Source organism: Vulpes lagopus, chromosome 2, assembly GCF_018345385.1.
Source record: "Vulpes lagopus strain Blue_001 chromosome 2, ASM1834538v1, whole genome shotgun sequence".
Classification (NCBI taxonomy): Eukaryota; Metazoa; Chordata; class Mammalia; order Carnivora; family Canidae; genus Vulpes; species Vulpes lagopus.
The window spans coordinates 169760918-169779128 of NC_054825.1; the positions used below are offsets into that span (position 1 = coordinate 169760918).

Genomic DNA, 18211 nt, shown 5'->3' on the forward strand with positions numbered 1-18211 from the left:
GTGTAATTCACCCGAACAAAAGCTGTTTGGGGATCTCCACGATTTCTAAGAGTGTAAAGAGACCAAGTCATCTGAGGCCGCTGCTGCGCATAAAGCAATGACATCACTGGCATCAGATTCAGATCTGTTTGTCTCTTTGCTCCTTTCACTGTCTCCCTGACAGAACGTGAGCCCCATGAAGGTTGTGGTTTTGGGTCAGTTTTGCCCACTGCTGTATTCCAGCACCAAGAAAAGCAGTTGGCATACAGTAGGTGCTCAATAAAGATTTGCTGCATAGATGAATGGATTTTAATTAGTGTTTTTATGCTTTTATTAGTTTTCTCTCTCTCTCTCTCTCTCTCTCTTTTTCTTTCTTTTTGCCAGGCCCTATGCCAAGCCCTTTAGCAGCATAACTATGCAGGAGGTATATCAAAAGGAATGGTGAAGAGCCAAGGCTCCTGGATTTGAATCCAAGCTCCTCACTTGCTACTCTGGGCCAGCAAGTTCGCCTCCTGGAGGCTCAGTTTCCCATGGGTCATGGTCAGGCATTGTTCCTGGCACCTAAAGGCAGGATCTGTTACATCTTAAGAGGCGAAAAGCAACACCCACATTCGCACCATTCATTCGTGTCAAATGATCAGATACTGATCACTGACTGGCTGCCAGCTAGGAGCAGAGATAATGTAGACACTGTGTCTGTTCCCTGAGCCCTCCCCACTTGCTAAGGGAGATGCTGGCTAGCTGTGTGTCCTTGGGCCAGGTGCTTTACCTTCTGTGCCTTGCTTTCCCCAATGGTAGAATGAGAAATAATAATGGTACCAATCCCTTAGGGTTGCTGGAAGGCATGAGTGACTATTAACTGTATTCCCTTTCTGCTCTTCCTCCTAGACACATTTGAAAGAAATCCTTGTCTTAAATCCCTTCTGTGTGGAATACCTTGAGTGCAGTCTGATCCTGACTCAGGCCACCCCATGGCATCGGGAGTCCCTATCTGGGTCAGCCAGGCCATACCTGTAGCTTCTTGAGCTGGCTGTTGACGGTGGCTAGGTCCCCTCCAGGATCCACGTCTTGCAGCTGGCTTTCCATGTGAAGGAGCTTCTTGTCTAGCTCGGCGAAGCTCTGGACCAGCTGGTCAGCCTTGCTGGCCTCAAAGAGCTGCCGCGCCTTGGCCTGGGTGGTACTCTCCAGCTCGGCCCAGCACTGCCGGATCTCACCCAGCTTTTTCCGCACTGAGGCCGCCAGCTCCGGCTTCTCCTGCATCAGTTGCTGGCCCTCCTGTCCCAGAGGAGTGGGAGACAGGAAGTGAAAGGGAGGGGGCAGGTGGTGGGGAGGGACAGAGAAGTATGGGGGCAATGGGACACAGAGACATGGAGACAGAGACAGGCCCAGAGATGGAAGGGACCAACGCAAGGGAAGAAAGATGAGCCAAGAAACAGACAGACATAGAGTGATGGACACAAGGATATGCACGTAAAGTCAGAAACATGGGAAGAGGACCATAAGAAAGACAGATGAGACAGAGACAGAGACAGAGATAGAAGAGATACAGAAAGAGCAAAAGAAGTAGAGAGAGTGAACTTCCATTAAACTCAAAGAGTGGCTTTGCCCCATGCCACCATTTATGGGGCACCATTGGGTTTAAGGCTGATCTGAGTGTCCTCCTTTGAGTTAGAGGAGTGGGGGTACTGAGGGTTATAGGGCTAGGGGTTCAACAAGAGTAGAAATCAGTTTTGGGGGTTGAGGTTGGGTTTCTCCAAGACTGGAGTCAAGCTCCTTGGCGGCCTAGAGCTACATAGGGTACAGTACATATTAAGAATAACAACGCCATAGCAATTAGGCACCTGGGTGCTTGGCCTTCTATTAAGGACTTTACATGCACTAGAGCACAGGGAAGTAGCAATGTTTATTATTTTCTTCTTTTCTTTTCTTTTTTTAAAGTTTTATTTACTTAAGTAATCTCTACACCCGATGTGGGGCTCAAATTCCCAACCCCAAGATCAAGAGTCACATGCTCTTCTGACTGAGTCAGCCAGGCACCCCTAGTTCCTTAATTTTAAAGCGGAGAAAATTGAGGCTCAAAGGGGTTAGCACAATTCACCAAGGCTCACAGCTGGTAAGAGGCAAAGACACAATTGGAACCCAAGGTTGTAGGAATCCAAAGTTACCATTAACCCTGGGCTTCCCTGGACTGCTCCACCAGCCTGTCTACTTGACCTCCCATCTTAGATGCTTCAAGTGGAGTGGGAGAAAGCTTGGTGGGAGAGGTTACAGGAGGGTAAGGGCACCATGCAGAAGAGATGCTAGCCAATTTACAGATGGCAAAACCAAAGCTCTAAGAGGTTACATGAATCGCTCAAGGCCATACTGCTAGGAGCAGATGTGCAAATGACCTGAAGGGGTTCAGAGGGCATAGGAACGGCAGGGCGGCAGTGGAGGGTTCAGGAACTGAGATGTGGGTCCCCCTGGAGGCCTCCAGCACCTGGCACAGGCAGAGGGACCTTCTACATCCTCACCCTCTCGATCTTCTCCAGCCACTCCTTATTCTGAGCCAGTTCGGCCATGAATGCCTGGTGCCGGAGCCATCTCTTATGCAGCTTGTGGCCGTCTTCCCTCGTGCCATCCCGCGCCATTAGCATCTTCTCATGGATCCAGCCATCCAGCTGTGCAGGACAGGGGGAGGAGCTCAGCTGAATCCCCCAACTTGGCACAGTACCCCTATCTCCTCCAAAGGTCCCAGATTCAAAACCTAGACTGCTAGATTTAGGGGTAGGGAGGGAGGAAGGGATGGAAGAAACTTTGCAAGTAAGGTCTTTATTGGGGGGGTGTGGGGGCACAGTTCAAGGTCTTTCCTACAGGTGGAAGATGGATTGGCATCCCCAGAATGCCCAGTCTCTAGTTGCCCTGTCCTCAGGGCAGCCCTTCACAATTCCTCATAAGCCCCCAAAGGTACAGCTTCTGAGCCAGTCAGCCTCCTCCCACCCAGGGGCAAAGAAACCCTCCAAAACTAGATCTCCACCTAATTTAACCAACTTCCAATTTAGCCTCAGCTTCCCGCACCATCTTTCCAATAGCAACACTTTGACCCTACCTTTTAGTCTTAGCCGCCTCTAATAACCACCAATTCAAGATTCTAAACCCATTCCCAAGGGCATCAAATGAAGAAGGTACCTAGCCTTAACCTCCCAATATGGCCGGATGAACTCTTAAGCAACTTCCCAAATAGAGCCAAGTCTAGTCCCCTCCAATCTGGGATAAACCCATTCCCCACAACCCAAATCCAGCTTTCCTAATGAGCCCACAGGACTTCCCATATTCAGCTCCAGAACTCCAAGACTGCAATTCCCCCAAACCATGACTAGTTCCAGCCCCTAGGCAAAGCCAGCCTCCCAAATGTAAGCAACAGGGCTGCCTGCTGGCTCCCCAAATGAGCCTACCCCAAAATCTAGTCCCAGACTCCCCAAGAGAATCAGACAGAACTTCCTAAGCCAGCCCCCTCCCAAACTAAAGCCATTTATACTCCCCCCCCACTCACCAGCAAGATCAGTCATCCAAAATGCAAGCACAGAATAGGGCCCCCCTCATTATCCTGAGCAGGACCAATCCCAAAGCTGCTTTCTGAGGTCCCCCAAATAAGATCTGTCCCCCAAACCGGAATCTCCCCACCCACTCATGACCAAACCTAGCACCTGGGACATTTTGCTCCTCCCCCTTTCTCTCCCCCCCCCCCCAGTCACAAGATCCTCCTCTTCCCTCCCCGCAAAAAAAAAAAAAAAAAAAAAAAAATTAAAAAAAAATAGACTCTAGCTCTGCCTGGGAGGCAAATGCAGTCAAAGCCAAGGACAAATCCCGAGCCAGCCAAACCCCACCCCGTGTCCCCGGAGCATGTGCTCCCTAGGGGTCCGGGTCAGCTTCAGACTCCGTCATACACACACACACTAGAGCCAAGTCAAACGCTGAACCCTCCAACTCAATTCACAGGTTTCTGACACGCAAGGAAGAGCTCGCCAATGGCAGCCACACAGTGAAGGCAAAGCCCTAAAGGAGATGGTACTTCGTCATCAAGGTAAAGTCCCCCAAAAGTGATTGACCCCCATCATCCAGGGCCAAACTAGAGTCCCGAACAACCAAGGAAATGGCTCTCAAAATCAGAGCCCCCAAACCCAGAGGGGATGCAAGTCCCTCATTGCCCAAAGCAGAAACCCCCTCCCCGCAAAAGTGATTTGCTCCCATCATTTAAGGCTAACACAGATCGCCCAAGAACCAAGGAAGAAACCGTTCAAAAGGCGGAGAGCCCCCCAGCCCCAGGGCAAAAACCAGCTCCCCCAAAACCCAGAGGAGAGCCCCCTAAAGAGGATGAGACCTCCGTAAGCCCCAGGGCAGATCCAGACTACCCCCGGAGTAGCCTTAGAAGTCCTCCCCGCGCCGCTTCCCTCCCCTGGGACCCGGCCCCTCAGTCCCGCCCGCACCAGCACCGCGGACAGCTCCCGGCTGCACCGTCCCTCCCCAGGGCCGGGGTCCCCGCGCCGCCCGCGCCCCTCCTTCCCCCGGCCTCGGCGGGCGAGCACGCGCCCGAGCCCCCTCCCCCGCACGCGTCGGCGGGGACGCGCGTCAGCCCCCTCCCCCGGGCGCCCCGGGGACCTGAAGTGGCAGCGGCGTTGGCGGAGCGTCCCTGCGGCGGGCGGGCTCTCGCCCCTCCACTGCGACGGCGGTGGCAGCGGTGGCGACGGCTGAGACTCCGGCGGACGCGCGCCCCCGCCCCCGCCCCCGCGCCGCGGCAGCGCGCCCGCCCGCGCGCGCCCCCTGCCTGCCTCCGTGCCCGCCTCCTTGCCGGGCCTCAGCCGGGGGGTGGCGGAGGATTCACCACCTCCCTAAAGCATGGGGGGCCGGGGGGGGGGGGTTCTGCGCCATCTCAGATTACTGCTACTTGGTCCAGAACAATCCCACGGGAGGGAGAAGGAGCTCCCGGACCTAATCGAAGGACAGGAGGGGTGGGCCTGGGGCCCGGGCTACCTCAGCTACGTGAAGTATGGGGTGGGGTGGGGGTGGGGTGGGCTCCTGAACCATCTCTAACGAGAAGGGATTCCGATTCCCGGCTATCTCAGGAATATAGACAGGCGATATGGGAGGAGTCCCGGAACATCTCAGAAGATGTTGGCCAGATGGACTTCTAACGGGGACTGCCAGAATGATCTCCATCGGGAAGGAGGGAGACAGTTCCCAGGGCCGTCTCGCGTGGGACTGAGTCCCAGACCCACCTCTAATGGACTTGAGTTATGTGGGGGTGGGAGGTACGGAGGCCCTTGTCCATTTCATATGTGGGGAGAACACTCTCCCGTGGGGGTTCACCGCGGAGGGTGTCAAACCATCTTTTAATAAGAGGAATTAGGGCCTGGTTCCTGAACCATCCTTGTCTGGGTTAAACTTAGGCACTGGATTATTAGGAGAGGGGTGGTGATGATCCTGGATAGTTGGATGAGGCCGGGATCATCTCTGGGGGTTAGGAGATGTTTATGGGGCCATCTCTAATGGGAGCGATCTTTTATGTGGTGCAGAACAGCTTCTATGGAATGCAGGGGAAGGGAGGGGAGATAGCTTGCCTCCTGAACTGTTTCTAAGGGGGAAGGGGACCTGAACCATCTCTGATTGGGGCGATCCTTACAGATGTGTAGATCATCTCTAAAGGGGATAGAGCTTGATTCCTGGACACTTTTAAAGGGGTGAAAGCTTGTTTCCAGGCCGTCTCTCTGAGCGAAGTTGCGCTCTGGACAGCTGGTCTACCCCCTCCTGTCCCTGCCGGTCTCCCACCACTCTCCCCAGCAAAGCGCTTCTCACAAATCTCCCGAGAGAAAGGTGAGATCACCGCGCGTCCCCGCGGGACCCGTAGGCGCGAACGCGCGCCGTTGCCAGGGGCGCCCAGGGCCCCTCCCTTTCCCCCGGCGGGACGGGAGGTGGAAGCTGCGGAGCTTGCGCACTGAGGCTGGAACCCGCGCGCCCCCTGGCGGCTCCGAGTGAACATAGCTCCGCGACCCACTTAGACGGGGCGTCCCCGCCCCCATGGCGACTCAGCCCTGGAGCATTTCCCTCCCTAGGAAAGAAGTCACTGTGCCCAGCACAGCTGGAGTTCCTACCTCGTGGCAATCTCGGAGGAAGTGCTGCAGCCCGAGTTGGTCGTGTAGCTTCTGCATCCATTGCCGGGCCCGTAGTTGGTTTTCTTGGCTCCTGGGGATGGGGAGATAGGGGCTGGAGCAAGTCTGGGGGGCGACACCAGCAGTAGAGCTGTGAGGGCATCAGGCTTGGCAGGGCTAGGAACCCGGGGCATATGTAAGAGCGAGGAAGAGGCGGGAACAAAGTGGGGGGGGGAAGCAAAGAAACATCAGTGAGGGCAGAGCCAGTGAGCTGGGGAGGGGCAGAGGGAGAGGGAAGGAGAGAATGAGAGACAGAGGGACAGAGATAGACAGAGACCTGGAAAGAAATACAGACACTTAGAAAAAGAAAGAAAGACACAAGCCCAGAGAGATAAGAGACATGCAGAGTAAAAAATATAGAGTGATAGTAACTTAGAGATGAAGAGACACCTGGAGAGAAAAAGACACCAGGAGAGGGAGACAGACTCAGTGAGGGAGAGAGAGAGAGAGAGAGAGATGCAGAGGCCTAGAGAGAAATAAACACACTGACACAAGACCAGAGACAGGGAGAAGCAGACTTCAAGAGGAAGTGATTGACAAAGAGAAGGAAACCCCGGGGAGGAAAAAAAAATGAGGAAAGACAAGGAAAGAAATGCAGCAGGGTAGTGAGGCAGAGAGAGAGACCAAGAGCAGTAGACAAGGAGAGAGAGAAAGAGGCAGAGAGAGGGAAAGTGATGGAGTCAGGGCAGGGACACAGGGAGAGAAAAAGGCAGAGAAGTGGCAAGATGACACCGGTAAAAGATTCAGCTAGCCAGATGGGAGGAGGGTGCAGCAGAGCTGGAGAAAGGGAAGAGAGTGGGGTGTGGGCAAAGATGGGGCTACAGCCACACAAAGTGTGGGCAGGTGCCCTGGCAAGCAGGGCCAGACCTTTGGCCTAGGTGAACTGGCCGGGCTGGATCCAAGCCCCAGCACCCCGGAGCCAGCCCAGACCGCAGCCCCAGGCAGCCTGGCCTCCTGCCCACAGTACAGAGTGCCCAAGAGTCTGGAGGGGGGCTGGGGACATCCCATTTTCCTTTGTCTTGCATAAGCCATTCCCACCTCAGGGCCTTGGCACCAGCTGCTCCCTCTGCCCGGAATGCTCCCCACACCCCCAATATCTACTTAAATACCACCTTCTTAGTGAAGCCCCTTCTGATGGCTCTCCAAGACTTTCTGGCTTTCTTTTCTTCTTTAATTTTCACTTGCACTTAGCACTAACACACTATATGTTATTTATTTATCTTGGCCATCTCCCCCACTAGGATTTCATTCCACAAGGGTAGGAATCTTTGTTTTCATCACAGATATATCCCAAATGCCTAGAAAAAGAGCCTCACACACATCAGGTGCTCAATATACATTTCCTGAATGAATGAATGAATGAGACATAAGGCAGAGAGAGAGAGATGACAGAAACAAAGGTAAAGTGTCTGAGAAAGACAGAGGAGCAGAAGAGAACACAAAATCAGAGAGATGCAGATGGAGGGAGAGAAAAACAGGGAGAAACACAAAAGGAAGCAGAGACTCAGAGATCTACACCCAAGTGGAGGCAAAGGGGCAAAGAAAAGTCACAGAGAACCAGGGGCATGACTGGAAGAAGGAACAGGACAAGCCAGAGACCAACAACCAAAGTACCAACTCCCTTCTGCCTAGACCCAGCTCAGGAGCCAGGAAATAGGAAATGCCTCTGAAATTGAACTGAAATAATTCCTCCAGGTCTTCACCAGCCAATTTGCCAGCATCAGTGCTAGGAATGAGGAAAATCCCTCTTTTCCCAGAGATCGAGACAACAACAATGTTCACATCCTTCCTATCCCAGCTGGGTCACTTCCTGGCTGTGATCTTGGGTAAGTCACTTCCCCTGAGTCTCTAGAGTGCAAAATGCAGATAAGAAGAACACTTCACACACAGGACACAGGACACAGGACACAGGATGGGGCAGGTTCCAGGTGAGGCCAGACACAGAGGAGCAAAGTGACTCGCCTTGAATCTCTCAGGTTAAGGGGTAGAGCTGGCACTAGCATCTGACTGCCTGACTCCAGGACCCCAGCCCCCAGCTCTGCACCATTCTATCCCCCGTTGTGGGTGTGGAAAACCCTCCCCAAGGCCCCCAGAGAGTGGATGTTTTATGACTTCCAGCAGGTAGGAAACCTGTCCCTAGACAAATGAACTGTGAAGATGCGGGGGTTGGTAGGAAGACAGGCACCCGGACTGTCTGGGTTCCTGCTGTGTTCCCAGCCTCACCCAGCACAAGCCTGGGGGCTCCCACAACCCCCTGTATTTCTTCCATCCCGGTCCTGACCATTCCGGGCCATCCTTGTCAGACAGCATGTGAGCTCTGTGAGGGCAGGAATCGTGTGCTGTCCTGGTCACTACTGTGTGCCCAGCATTGCCCCACACAGGACCTTGGAACAGGGGATGGACTCAGTAGCTGTTTTAATTAGCTGAATAAATGATAGGATGAAAGGAGCAATTAATGACCAAAAAGGAAGGGAGGAAGAAGAAGGAATCACAGAATGAGGAGTCCCCTAGGTTCCATCCTTGTCATTCTGCAGAGCCTGGCATATAGCAGGTGCTTAAGAAATGGGTGGAAAAGGGAGGGTGGGTCCCAGCATGCCACTGGGAGTGCTAGATCGTGAGTTTACACCCTTAGGACCAGAATCCCCATGAAAGCTTCCCTTAGAAAATGTCAGCCTTGTCCCAGATGAATTTAGGGGAGCCCCAGACAGAGGAAGGGCTGGGGTCTCTGGGCTGTCGATGGTGGTGGAGTGACCAGGCATGCTTTCCATCAGACGGTGGAAAGACAGAGGGAGGGGCACTGGGTCCTTGTGGCTCACCATAAGGGGCAGAAACAGTAATGATGATAGGAATCAGGCTGGAGGAGCCCCTATAAAAGACTCAACTTGAGGGATGGGATTTTGGGCGGGCAGCAGGAGGAAGTAGGGAATAGTGTTTCATTCAGGGCCTAGAAGAGTGCTTGGCACACACTGGATATTCAGTAAATGTCTTTGCTCAATTAGTGCAAGGGCAGACAAGAGGCAGGGTAGTGGCGAGAGACAGATGGTGACTGATGGTGTGCAAGAGAAGCATGATAGAGACACCGACACACGCACACACTCTGCGTGCCTCCTAGGGAACTGGGCCTTCAGGGCCTGCTGGAGGTGCTCATTCATAATATCCAAAACCCAGTATGGCAGGGGACAGTATCCCATCTGGAAAGCCAGACCGGAACCTGTGTCTGGTCTTCAGCTGCTGGATTCTGGGGCCCAGAAAACAGGGCAGATGCAGGGCATCTAGGAAAAGAAGTTAACATTTTAACAACCAGTCCAGCTACCCCAGGCTGCTGAGAGCAGGCTTGGCAGAGAAATGTCACTGTATATCCTTTCCGTATCTTTTCGGTTTCCGACCACCAGTTGGTTACCTTTTCACAAAATATCAAGTTCAGTCAAATCTGAAACAGTATGGAATTAAATAGAAATCAGAGAGGGGCAGAGCAGCAGAAATCGGGATGGAAAGGAGAGGAGAGCCCTGGCCTCTTCGTCCCTCCCCCTATGCCCCTGGGGTCTGAGGGACCTACTTCTCCAACAGCCGGGTCACAGCCTCCTGGGCCTGCTCGCCATAGGCGTTGCCCTGCCTCAGTAGGCCCTCAGCAGCCTGCACAGCCACCTGCATCTTCTGCTGGTTCAGCTCCATCGTGGTGAGAAAATCCCGGTGCCTTTTCAGTGCCTCCTCTACGGACTCCACTGTGCCTGGGAGCTCGGGACCCGACAGTGCCATCTCCTGGGGAGGGGAGGAGTTTGGATGGGGGTGTTCAGGTCAGCTTGGTGCCAGGACCTGGGAGAGGCTGCTGGCCTGGCTTGCCACCTCCCCTCTATGTCCTCTCTCTTTTGTTCACCTCATTCTAACATGGAACATGCCAGGTATGACCCAACCTCCGGGCCTTTGCCTATGCTAGGCCCTCTGCCTGGCAGTCCCTCCCTCCAGATACCTCCATGGTCGGCTCTTTCACTTTCTTCAGGTCCTCTGACCATCTGCCAGAAACACCACCTGCTGCCCCAGCTACATCCCTTTGCCTTGCTTTATTAGTTTTCATAGCGTATACCTGACATATTATTTTTGTATGCATTTACTTGTTTATCATCTTCACATACACACACACACACACACTAGAAGGCCAGCTGCAGGAGGGTGGGATTTTTGTGTTCTGTTTTCTAATGTCTGGTCAGTCCCAGAATAGTGCGTGGCACAGAGGAGGCATTCGGTAAATATTTGGTTAATCCATTAAGCATGAACTGGGAGCTGGGTGGCCTCCAGGAAGTTCTTTCCCTCTCTGGGGTTAGTTTTCTAACTAGTAAAACAGCGAGGTCAGAAAGGTTCTCTAGGGATCCTGGCGCACGTTTGGCGCCTCCTGGCCATGCGCGATCCTGAAGACCCGGGATCGAATCCCCATCAGTCCGGAGCTGGAGCTGCCTCCCTAGCGTTCTCTCCTCCCTCTTCTCTGGTGTCTATCATAATAAATAAAAATTAAAAAAGAATAAAAAAAAAAAGGGTTCTCTAAAGGCTCCCTCAGCATCCATATTCAGAATTTCTGGGGCTCCCTGTCTGTCCCCCCAGATAATCCTCAAACTGGGCCAGCTTTCTCTAAGATAACTAGCATAGGCAGGTGCCCTTTCTAAAATGATCTCTAAAGCTTGGTAGCTACTCTTGGACAATTGGGGGGAAACGGAATCTTCTATCTTGTCCAAATCCTCAATCTTGCTTGCCCTCCTAGAATGATCTCCAAACGGATCAGCTCTTCCCAGATAACCATGGCAAGCCAGTTGATTTCTCAAACCATAAACATTTCCCCTCTGCAGAGGGTATGCAAATTACCACTCCCAATAAGAAGATTATCTGCTAATTTGGGCACCCACAACCATGTAATCCACAATCAATTGCTGATCCAGATAACCTCTCAGCCTGAATTACCTATTTCCATAATCTTTATCCTCCCGTCATCCACCCCAAGATCTTTGAACTCCATTAACCATCACCAATCAACCCTCGAGGTCTCAACTTCCTTCCAGACACACACCCAGGAAGTCACTGCAATGTATATCCAAGTGCGTTACCTTGGGATAGTCCACAAACTGACAGCCACCTTAGCTAAATCACCGATCCACCCGTCATCCTCCTCAGATCCTGGTAGCACGCCCACACGTGTTCCCTCCAGATGAGCCACAAACCAGCGCTCCATACCAGATACCCTCGCCACTCCCGCTGCCCTCGGATAAGCCACGAACCCAGTGGTCCCTGCAAACACACTCGTGCGTACATTTCCCTGTCCCCACGATCCCCCGTGGCCTCAAGCCCCCACCGTGAGCCCCGAAGCGGCCACCTGGTTGCGGAGCACCGCGCGAGCCTGGCGGAGGTCGCGCAGAAAGAGTTGGTAGACGTGCGCCTGCACCAGGGCCTCCCTGCGCGCCTCCCACAAGCCGAGCAGCTTGTGCCAGCCCAGTTCGAGGTGCGGCAGCCACTCGTCGAGGGCCAGGCCGGGGCCCAGCTCGGCGCCGTCGGATGCCAGCAGCGCCTCGCTGGCTGCCACGATGCGCGCGTAGTCCTCCTCGCGCTGGTCCACTTCCTCCTTGAGCGCGGCGTGGCGAGCCAGCAGCGCGTCCGCCTCTTCCAGGCTGCCGGGCAGGGGCCCCTCGACGCCGCCCGCCGCCTCCTGAGCGCGCACCAGCCAGTCCAAGAAAGCGTCCAGGTCGTGCAGGAAGCGCTGCAGGCGCCCGGCCGCGGCCACCGCCTCGCCGCAGGCCTGAGCCGCGCTCGCCAGCGCGCCCCACTCGGCGCCCAGTTCTTCCGCACCCTGGTGCAGCCGCGCCGCCTGCGTCGGGAAGCGCACAGCCAGCAGGGCGGCCTCCTCCTGGAGGGCCGCCTGGCGGGGCTCGAGCGCTTGCAGAGCCGCCTCCAGGCCGCTGAGGCGCCACTGCAGGGCGCCGCCGGCTCGGGGCGCGCTCTCCACCGCCCTCCGCTTCTCGCGCACCTGGGCGCGCACCTCGGCCACCTCCAGCACGTGGTTCTCCACCAGCAGCACTGCGCTCACCTCCTCTTTGCGCTGTTCCACCAGCTCCACAATGCGGTTCCACCTGCCCAGGGGAAGGAGGGCGACTTGAGGACGACGACAGGGACTCCTCCTGGGCCTAGAAGGCCCAGGGTCCTGGGATAGAACCGGGCCACTGTGTGACTTTGGAAAGTCACTGTGTCTCATCGAGCCCCGGTTTCTGTCTGTGTAAAATAAAACCCTACAAGGCACACTTGCTTAGAGCAGCGGTTCTCAAAATGTAATCTGAGCGAGGTCAAAACTATCTTTATAATAACGCTAAGATGCCATTTGCCTCCTCACTCCTAGTCTGTCCCCAGAGTCCATAGTTCTGAGTCTTTGTGACCAAGACCGGAGGCAGGAGCAGACTCGAGAGCTCAGCTGCCTTCTCCTCAACCAGACAGCAAAGAGATCTACAAAAATGCAAAACCAAAACCACTCTTCTCACATTTTGTTTTGTTTTGTTTTGAAAAGTAGTTATATTCCATTAAAAAAAAAAAAGATGTTATGTTAACATCATGGGTTTATGGTTGTAATTTTAAAACCACTTAATGTTTTTAAATTTCTCGGATCGGGGCACCTGGGTGGCTCAGTGGTTGAGCGTCTACTTTTGGCTCAGGTCGTGATCCAGGGTCTTGGGATCGAGCCCTGCTTCTCCCTCTACCTACGTGTCTGCCTCTCTGTGTCTTTCGTGAATAAATAAATAAAATCTTTATTTTTTTTAATTTTTATTTATTTATGATAGTCACAGAGAGAGAGAGAGAGGCAGAGACACAGGCAGAGGGAGAAGCAGGCTCCATGCACCAGGAGCCCGATGTGGGATTCGATCCCGGGTCTCCAGGATGGCGCCCTGGGCCAAAGGCAGGCGCCAAACCGCTGCGCCACCCAGGGATCCCTAAATAAAAATCTTTAAAAAAATAAATGTCTCATGTCAACTTCCAACGTAGTAAATATTGATAGCAACAATGCACAAAAACAAGCTCTTTGGGGGTCCCTAACAGTTTTTTAAGATTTTATTTATTCATGAGAGAGAGAGAGAGAGAGAGAGAGGCAGAGACACAGGCAGAGAGAGAAGCAGGCTCCCTGCAGGGAGTCCCATGTGGGACTCCATCCCAGGACCCCAGGACCATGCCCCAGGCGGAAGGCAGGCACTAAACCGCTGAGCCATCCAGGGATCCCCCCCTCCCCCCACAGCAGTTTTTAAGAGTGCAAAGGAATACTGAAGCCAGAGTGAAAGAAGTGCTGGCTTACAACATTAGACGCCTGTGTTGGGTTCAGCAAATAGAAATTGAGCATGTTCCACCAGCCAGGTGCTGAGGATCAAATGGTGTAAAGGCAAACGTGTTCAATAGCAAAATAAATTAATGGAGAAAAATTATATATTGTTCTGTGCCCTCAGACAATTGATAATACTTTTCTGGGCCTCAGTTCCCCTTCATAGGCTGTGTGTGGCCCAAGCTGGATGTCCTGGAGTCAAGTCTAACCTGTCTGTCCTTTGGCAAGTAACCCTCTCTGTGCCTCAGTTTCCCTATCAGTAAAATGGACATGATCCTAGCACAGCACCTACCTCACAGGAGTGTTGTGAGAGTCCAATGAGTTATGATTTATGAAGTGGGTCCAACAGTACTTGTTTGCTATTATTGAGTGGGGACAATTTGAGGGAACATACCAAGCTCCTTTCTGCCTCCACTGTGCTCCCTGCCTGGAGCGCTCTGTACCTTCCCCATCCCTTCCCGTGGCTGGCTCCTTCTCATCTCCTTTGAGGGCTCTGCTCAAATGTCATGGCTGACCACAAGATCTAAAATCACCTTCAGCCCTCGGTTACGTTCTACTGGGTCAGGAGAATTCTCTAAAGATCTTGTTCATTTATTAGTTTATTTGTTCACTGTCTCTCTGTCCCCCTAGAATGGACATACCACAGAGCAGAGATCAGAACTCTGAAATCAGAAGGACCCAAGTTCAGGGGCTCCTGGGTGGCTCAGGTGGTTAAGCCTCTGACTCTTGATTTTGGCTCAGGTCATGATCTCAGGGTCATGGATTAAGCCCTGCACTGGCTCCATGCTGGGTATAGAGCCTGCTTAAGATTCTTTCTCTCCCTTTGCCCCTGCCCTCTGCTTGTGCGTGCCGTGCTCTCTCTCTCTCTCTCTTTTATTTATTTTTTTTAAAGATTTTATTTATTTATTCTTGAGAGATAGAAGGAGATACAGAGCCAGAGACACAGTCAGAGACAGAGCCAGAGACACAGGCAGAGGGAGAGGCAGGCTCCATGCACCGGGAGCCCGACGTGGGACTCGATCCCGGGTCTCCAGGATCGCACCCTGGGCCAAAGGCAGGCGCCAAACCGCTGCGCCACCCAGGGATCCCTCTCTCTCTCTTTTAAAAGGACCCAAGTTCAAGTTCTGCTTTGGCTGGATTCACCATGTGACCTTGGGCAAACTATTTCCCTCTGACTCTCAGTTTTCTCATCTGGAAGGTGGGGAAAATAATGTCCACTTCACTGAGTGTTTAATGATATCATGTGGCTATAGCACTTGGTGTATATTCTTACTAAGCACTGTAAATCACTATTGTTCTTATCATTTGAGGCCCTGATGCTTGTCAAGGCTACAAAGGCTTTAAAATCTTAGACCACAGCAGTTAAGAATACAGTCTTAGGAGGCAAATTCAACTTCAGACCCAGGCTTGACCCCCTAACTTTCTGTGTGACTTTGGGCCAGTGTCTTCACATCTCTAAGTCCCAGCTTGCCCTTCTCTAACATGCGGCAATTTCTGCCCCATAGGGTGGCTGAGAAGACGCTCTAAGTACTTACGAACCCCAGCTCTGGATTCAGACAGAACTGGGTTTGGCTCCTATTTACTGAATTGAGTAATCACGTTAAGGATTTCACCTCCCTGTATCTGTGTCTTCTTCCATTAACCCTACCCACATTGGAAGAACGGCTGGTAGGGGGAAAGATATTAATTTGTTACTATTTTTTAAAATTTATTTCTGAATTCTGGAGATTTTAGTATGGAATTGGGATATCGGAAGATAAAACCAAGCATATAAAGTGCTTAGAAAAATTCCTGGCAGATAGTAGATACTTAGTTTTTATACAAATAAATCAATAATCCACTAAAATATACTGTATCCTCATTTTACCACATCATCACTAGCAGCGGGTATTACCGTTTCCCCCTCAAGATTTTGCCAATTTCCTGGGTGGCCATTATCACCTCAGGGGGTCAAAATTGCACATTCTTGATTTCAACACTTGAGTAAATGAGGGAAAAAATGATGGAAAAAACCCGTGAGGACCGATGTGAGGCCTCAGGCTCACTTACCTGCTGTTGAGGTGGTCCTGGCAGGAGCGCACCTCATCTGAACTGGGGTGGCCTCCTTCCACCAGCTCCTGGACTGTGTGGTTCACATCCAGGACACGGCCCATCAGACTGTTCATCTCCTGGTCCAGACTCTCAAATCTGTAGGAGGATGGTTGTGCTCAGGCAGCCTGAGCCCTGGGGACCTGCCCACTTCTCAGCCTTCTCCTGGATTTCCTTCTAACTCTTAGGACCCTGTGCCAGCTCCTCCTCCTTCCACCTGCCCCCTAAATGTTATATTCCTCAGGGCTCTGTCTTGGGCCCCCTTAGCTTTCTCTCCCACCCTGCCTGAGCCATCCCATCAATCCCCACAGTCTCAGTTCTTGTGACCCTGGTCTCATAACCCCTACATCTCACTCTGCGGCTTCAACTTCATTCCTTTTGAACATGTCTGCAACCTCAAAGCTGCCGTACACCTCCTTGGGGCTCCTCACAGCCACTGTGATTCAAACCAGCATCAGCATCTTACCCCAAATCTGGTTTTCCTCTGGCCCCCATCTCAGGGGCAGCCCCACTATCCTCAAGGTCACAGTTCTGGGCTCCATTTTGGACAACGCTTCTCCCCAGACCATTCGCCCCCATGGTCTAGCCACTTGGTCTCCTAGCCTGGCCAACTCCTGTCCCCTCCTACCTGGGTCCCCACCCCAGCTGCCTCTCTAGGCTCCCAGTCACCATCCTTAACCCCTCCAACACACCTTCTACATGGCAGCCAGGGAGATCTTTTTAAAGCTGGGTACAGTCCTCCCCTTTTTAAAACAATGCCCAAAACTGTGGCTTGGGTAATTAAGCACCAAACGAATGAATGAGTGGATCCATAAAAGGGGCCATCCGTTAATCTCACAACTGTTACTAACTTAGCCAACAGAGGCCTCAGTATCTCATGGGTCACAGGATAGTAAGTGCTATGAAGAAATGTCAAGCAGGGTGATGGAAGAGAAAATGACACGGTCGGAACTATTACACTAGCCAGGGAGGTGACAGTTGTGCAGGAGCTGTGGCAGTCCCAGGGGAGGGGCCAGGCTGGGGTGTCTCTGGAGAAGCTTCAGTTAATTTCCCGCCAGGTGAACATAAGCTTCATAATAACAGCAAACGCTCCTGAAACGCTCCCTGCGCCCAGGCTTTTGCTAAGCGTCCTGCAAGCGTTCATCGGGTGGGAACTACTCCCGGTCCCATTTCCCTGGAACCCTGGCCCCAGCTGAGCGGAGGTGGGGCCGGTTGAACTAAGGAAGGCGAGACTTGCGTGCACGAGGAAGGGGCCCCCGGGGTCCCGCAAGGGCGCGCTCACCGGTGCTGCACCACCTCGACGTCGTCCAGCGAATCGGGCACGCGCATGGCCAGCAGCCACTGCTCCTTCTCACCGATCCACAGCTCGCACGCGTGCACTTCGCCAAACATGCGGTAGACCGCCAGGGCATCTCGCAGCCACTGGCGCCGCAGCGCCGCCACCTCGGTCACCTCGGTGAACAGCTGCTCCGCCTCCACCACGCGCACCTGCAGTGCCACCACCAGCGGCCCGGCCCCGCTGGCGCCCCCCAGTGTCGCCAGCTGACGCCGCAGGCCGCCCACGGGCCCGCGATGCGCCTCCACCTCCCCCGTGAGCGCGCGGTGCTGGCGGGCCAGGCGGCGGCTGGACGCCTCGTCGTGGCCGAAGTCGCCCGCGGCTGCTAGGCGGTAGGCGTCGCGAAGCCAGTCCAGGAGCCCGTCGAGGTCGGCGCCGAACTGGTGCAGCGCCCGCGCCTCCTGCAGCCGCCGCTCGCGCCGCGCCGCCGCCTCTTCCAGCCGCTGCCAGCGCCGCCGGGCGCTCGCCGCGCGCTCCGCCAGCCCCGCCAGGTGCACCGTGTCGGCGCCCGGGCCCACGGCGCCGCCGGCCGCAGCCAGCTCCTCGCCGCGCCGCAGGGCCTGCTGCAGCAGCGCCCGCCGCCCGCCCAGCTCGCCCTGCAGGATCTTGTGCTGCGCCAGGAGGCGCGCAGTGCTGGACAGGTCGTGCGCGCCGCCCGCCGAGCCCCCGGGGCCCGCCGCCCCGCCGCCGCCGCCGCCGCCGCCCGCCGCCTCCAGGAGGCGCTCCTTGTCGCGGGCCCAGCTCTCGGCCTCCTCCAGCTCCTGCAGCAGCGCCCACAGGCTCCGCGAGGCCTCCAGCTCGGCGCGCCGTCGCGCCGCCTGCTCCTGCAGCTCCGCCAGGCAGCCGTGCACGTGGTTCACGCGGTTGCAGATGACCTGCGGATCGCAGGGCTGGTAGCCTGGGCCAGGAGAAGGGGAGGATCCCGGGTTGGCCACCGGCAGGGGGCGCCGAGACGGAGGTGCAGGCTACCTGCCCTGTCCTTGGCTAGGTAGGCTTCATGGGGTGCGAGGTTGCGCGGCCCCGCAGCCCTAGACAGGCTGTCTGGAGCAGGCGCCTTCTCTGGCTCCCCCAGGCCTCTCCTCTTCCTCTACCCCAGCCCTGACCCCTCTGCCTGTGTCTTCCCCACCATCCCAGCCCTGACCCCTCTGGTTATCACTGCCTGTTTTGTCACCCCCACTGGACTGGGAGTCGCATGAGGGCAGGACCTGGACTGGGAGCCCCACAAGGGCAGGAGCCCCATGAGGGCAGGGTCTCCGTCACACTGTGTCCCCATCATTGCCCAGCACA

At 54.4% G+C, this 18211-nt stretch overlaps 1 protein-coding gene across 2 annotated transcripts in view; it reads right to left on the bottom strand.

Moving 5' to 3' along the window:
• Nucleotides 1-18211, bottom strand: part of SPTBN4 (spectrin beta, non-erythrocytic 4) — a 77149-nt gene that overhangs the window by 26602 nt on the left and 32336 nt on the right. For both annotated transcript variants that reach the window (XM_041746414.1, XM_041746415.1), the window contains exons 14-20: nucleotides 16871-17822; nucleotides 15550-15687; nucleotides 11521-12271; nucleotides 9721-9923; nucleotides 6108-6198; nucleotides 2493-2639; nucleotides 991-1254 (exon numbers count right to left, since the gene is read on the bottom strand). In XM_041746414.1, coding sequence (XP_041602348.1) covers nucleotides 991-1254; nucleotides 2493-2639; nucleotides 6108-6198; nucleotides 9721-9923; nucleotides 11521-12271; nucleotides 15550-15687; nucleotides 16871-17822 — 2546 coding nt within the window. The remainder of the gene's footprint in view (nucleotides 1-990; nucleotides 1255-2492; nucleotides 2640-6107; nucleotides 6199-9720; nucleotides 9924-11520; nucleotides 12272-15549; nucleotides 15688-16870; nucleotides 17823-18211) is intronic.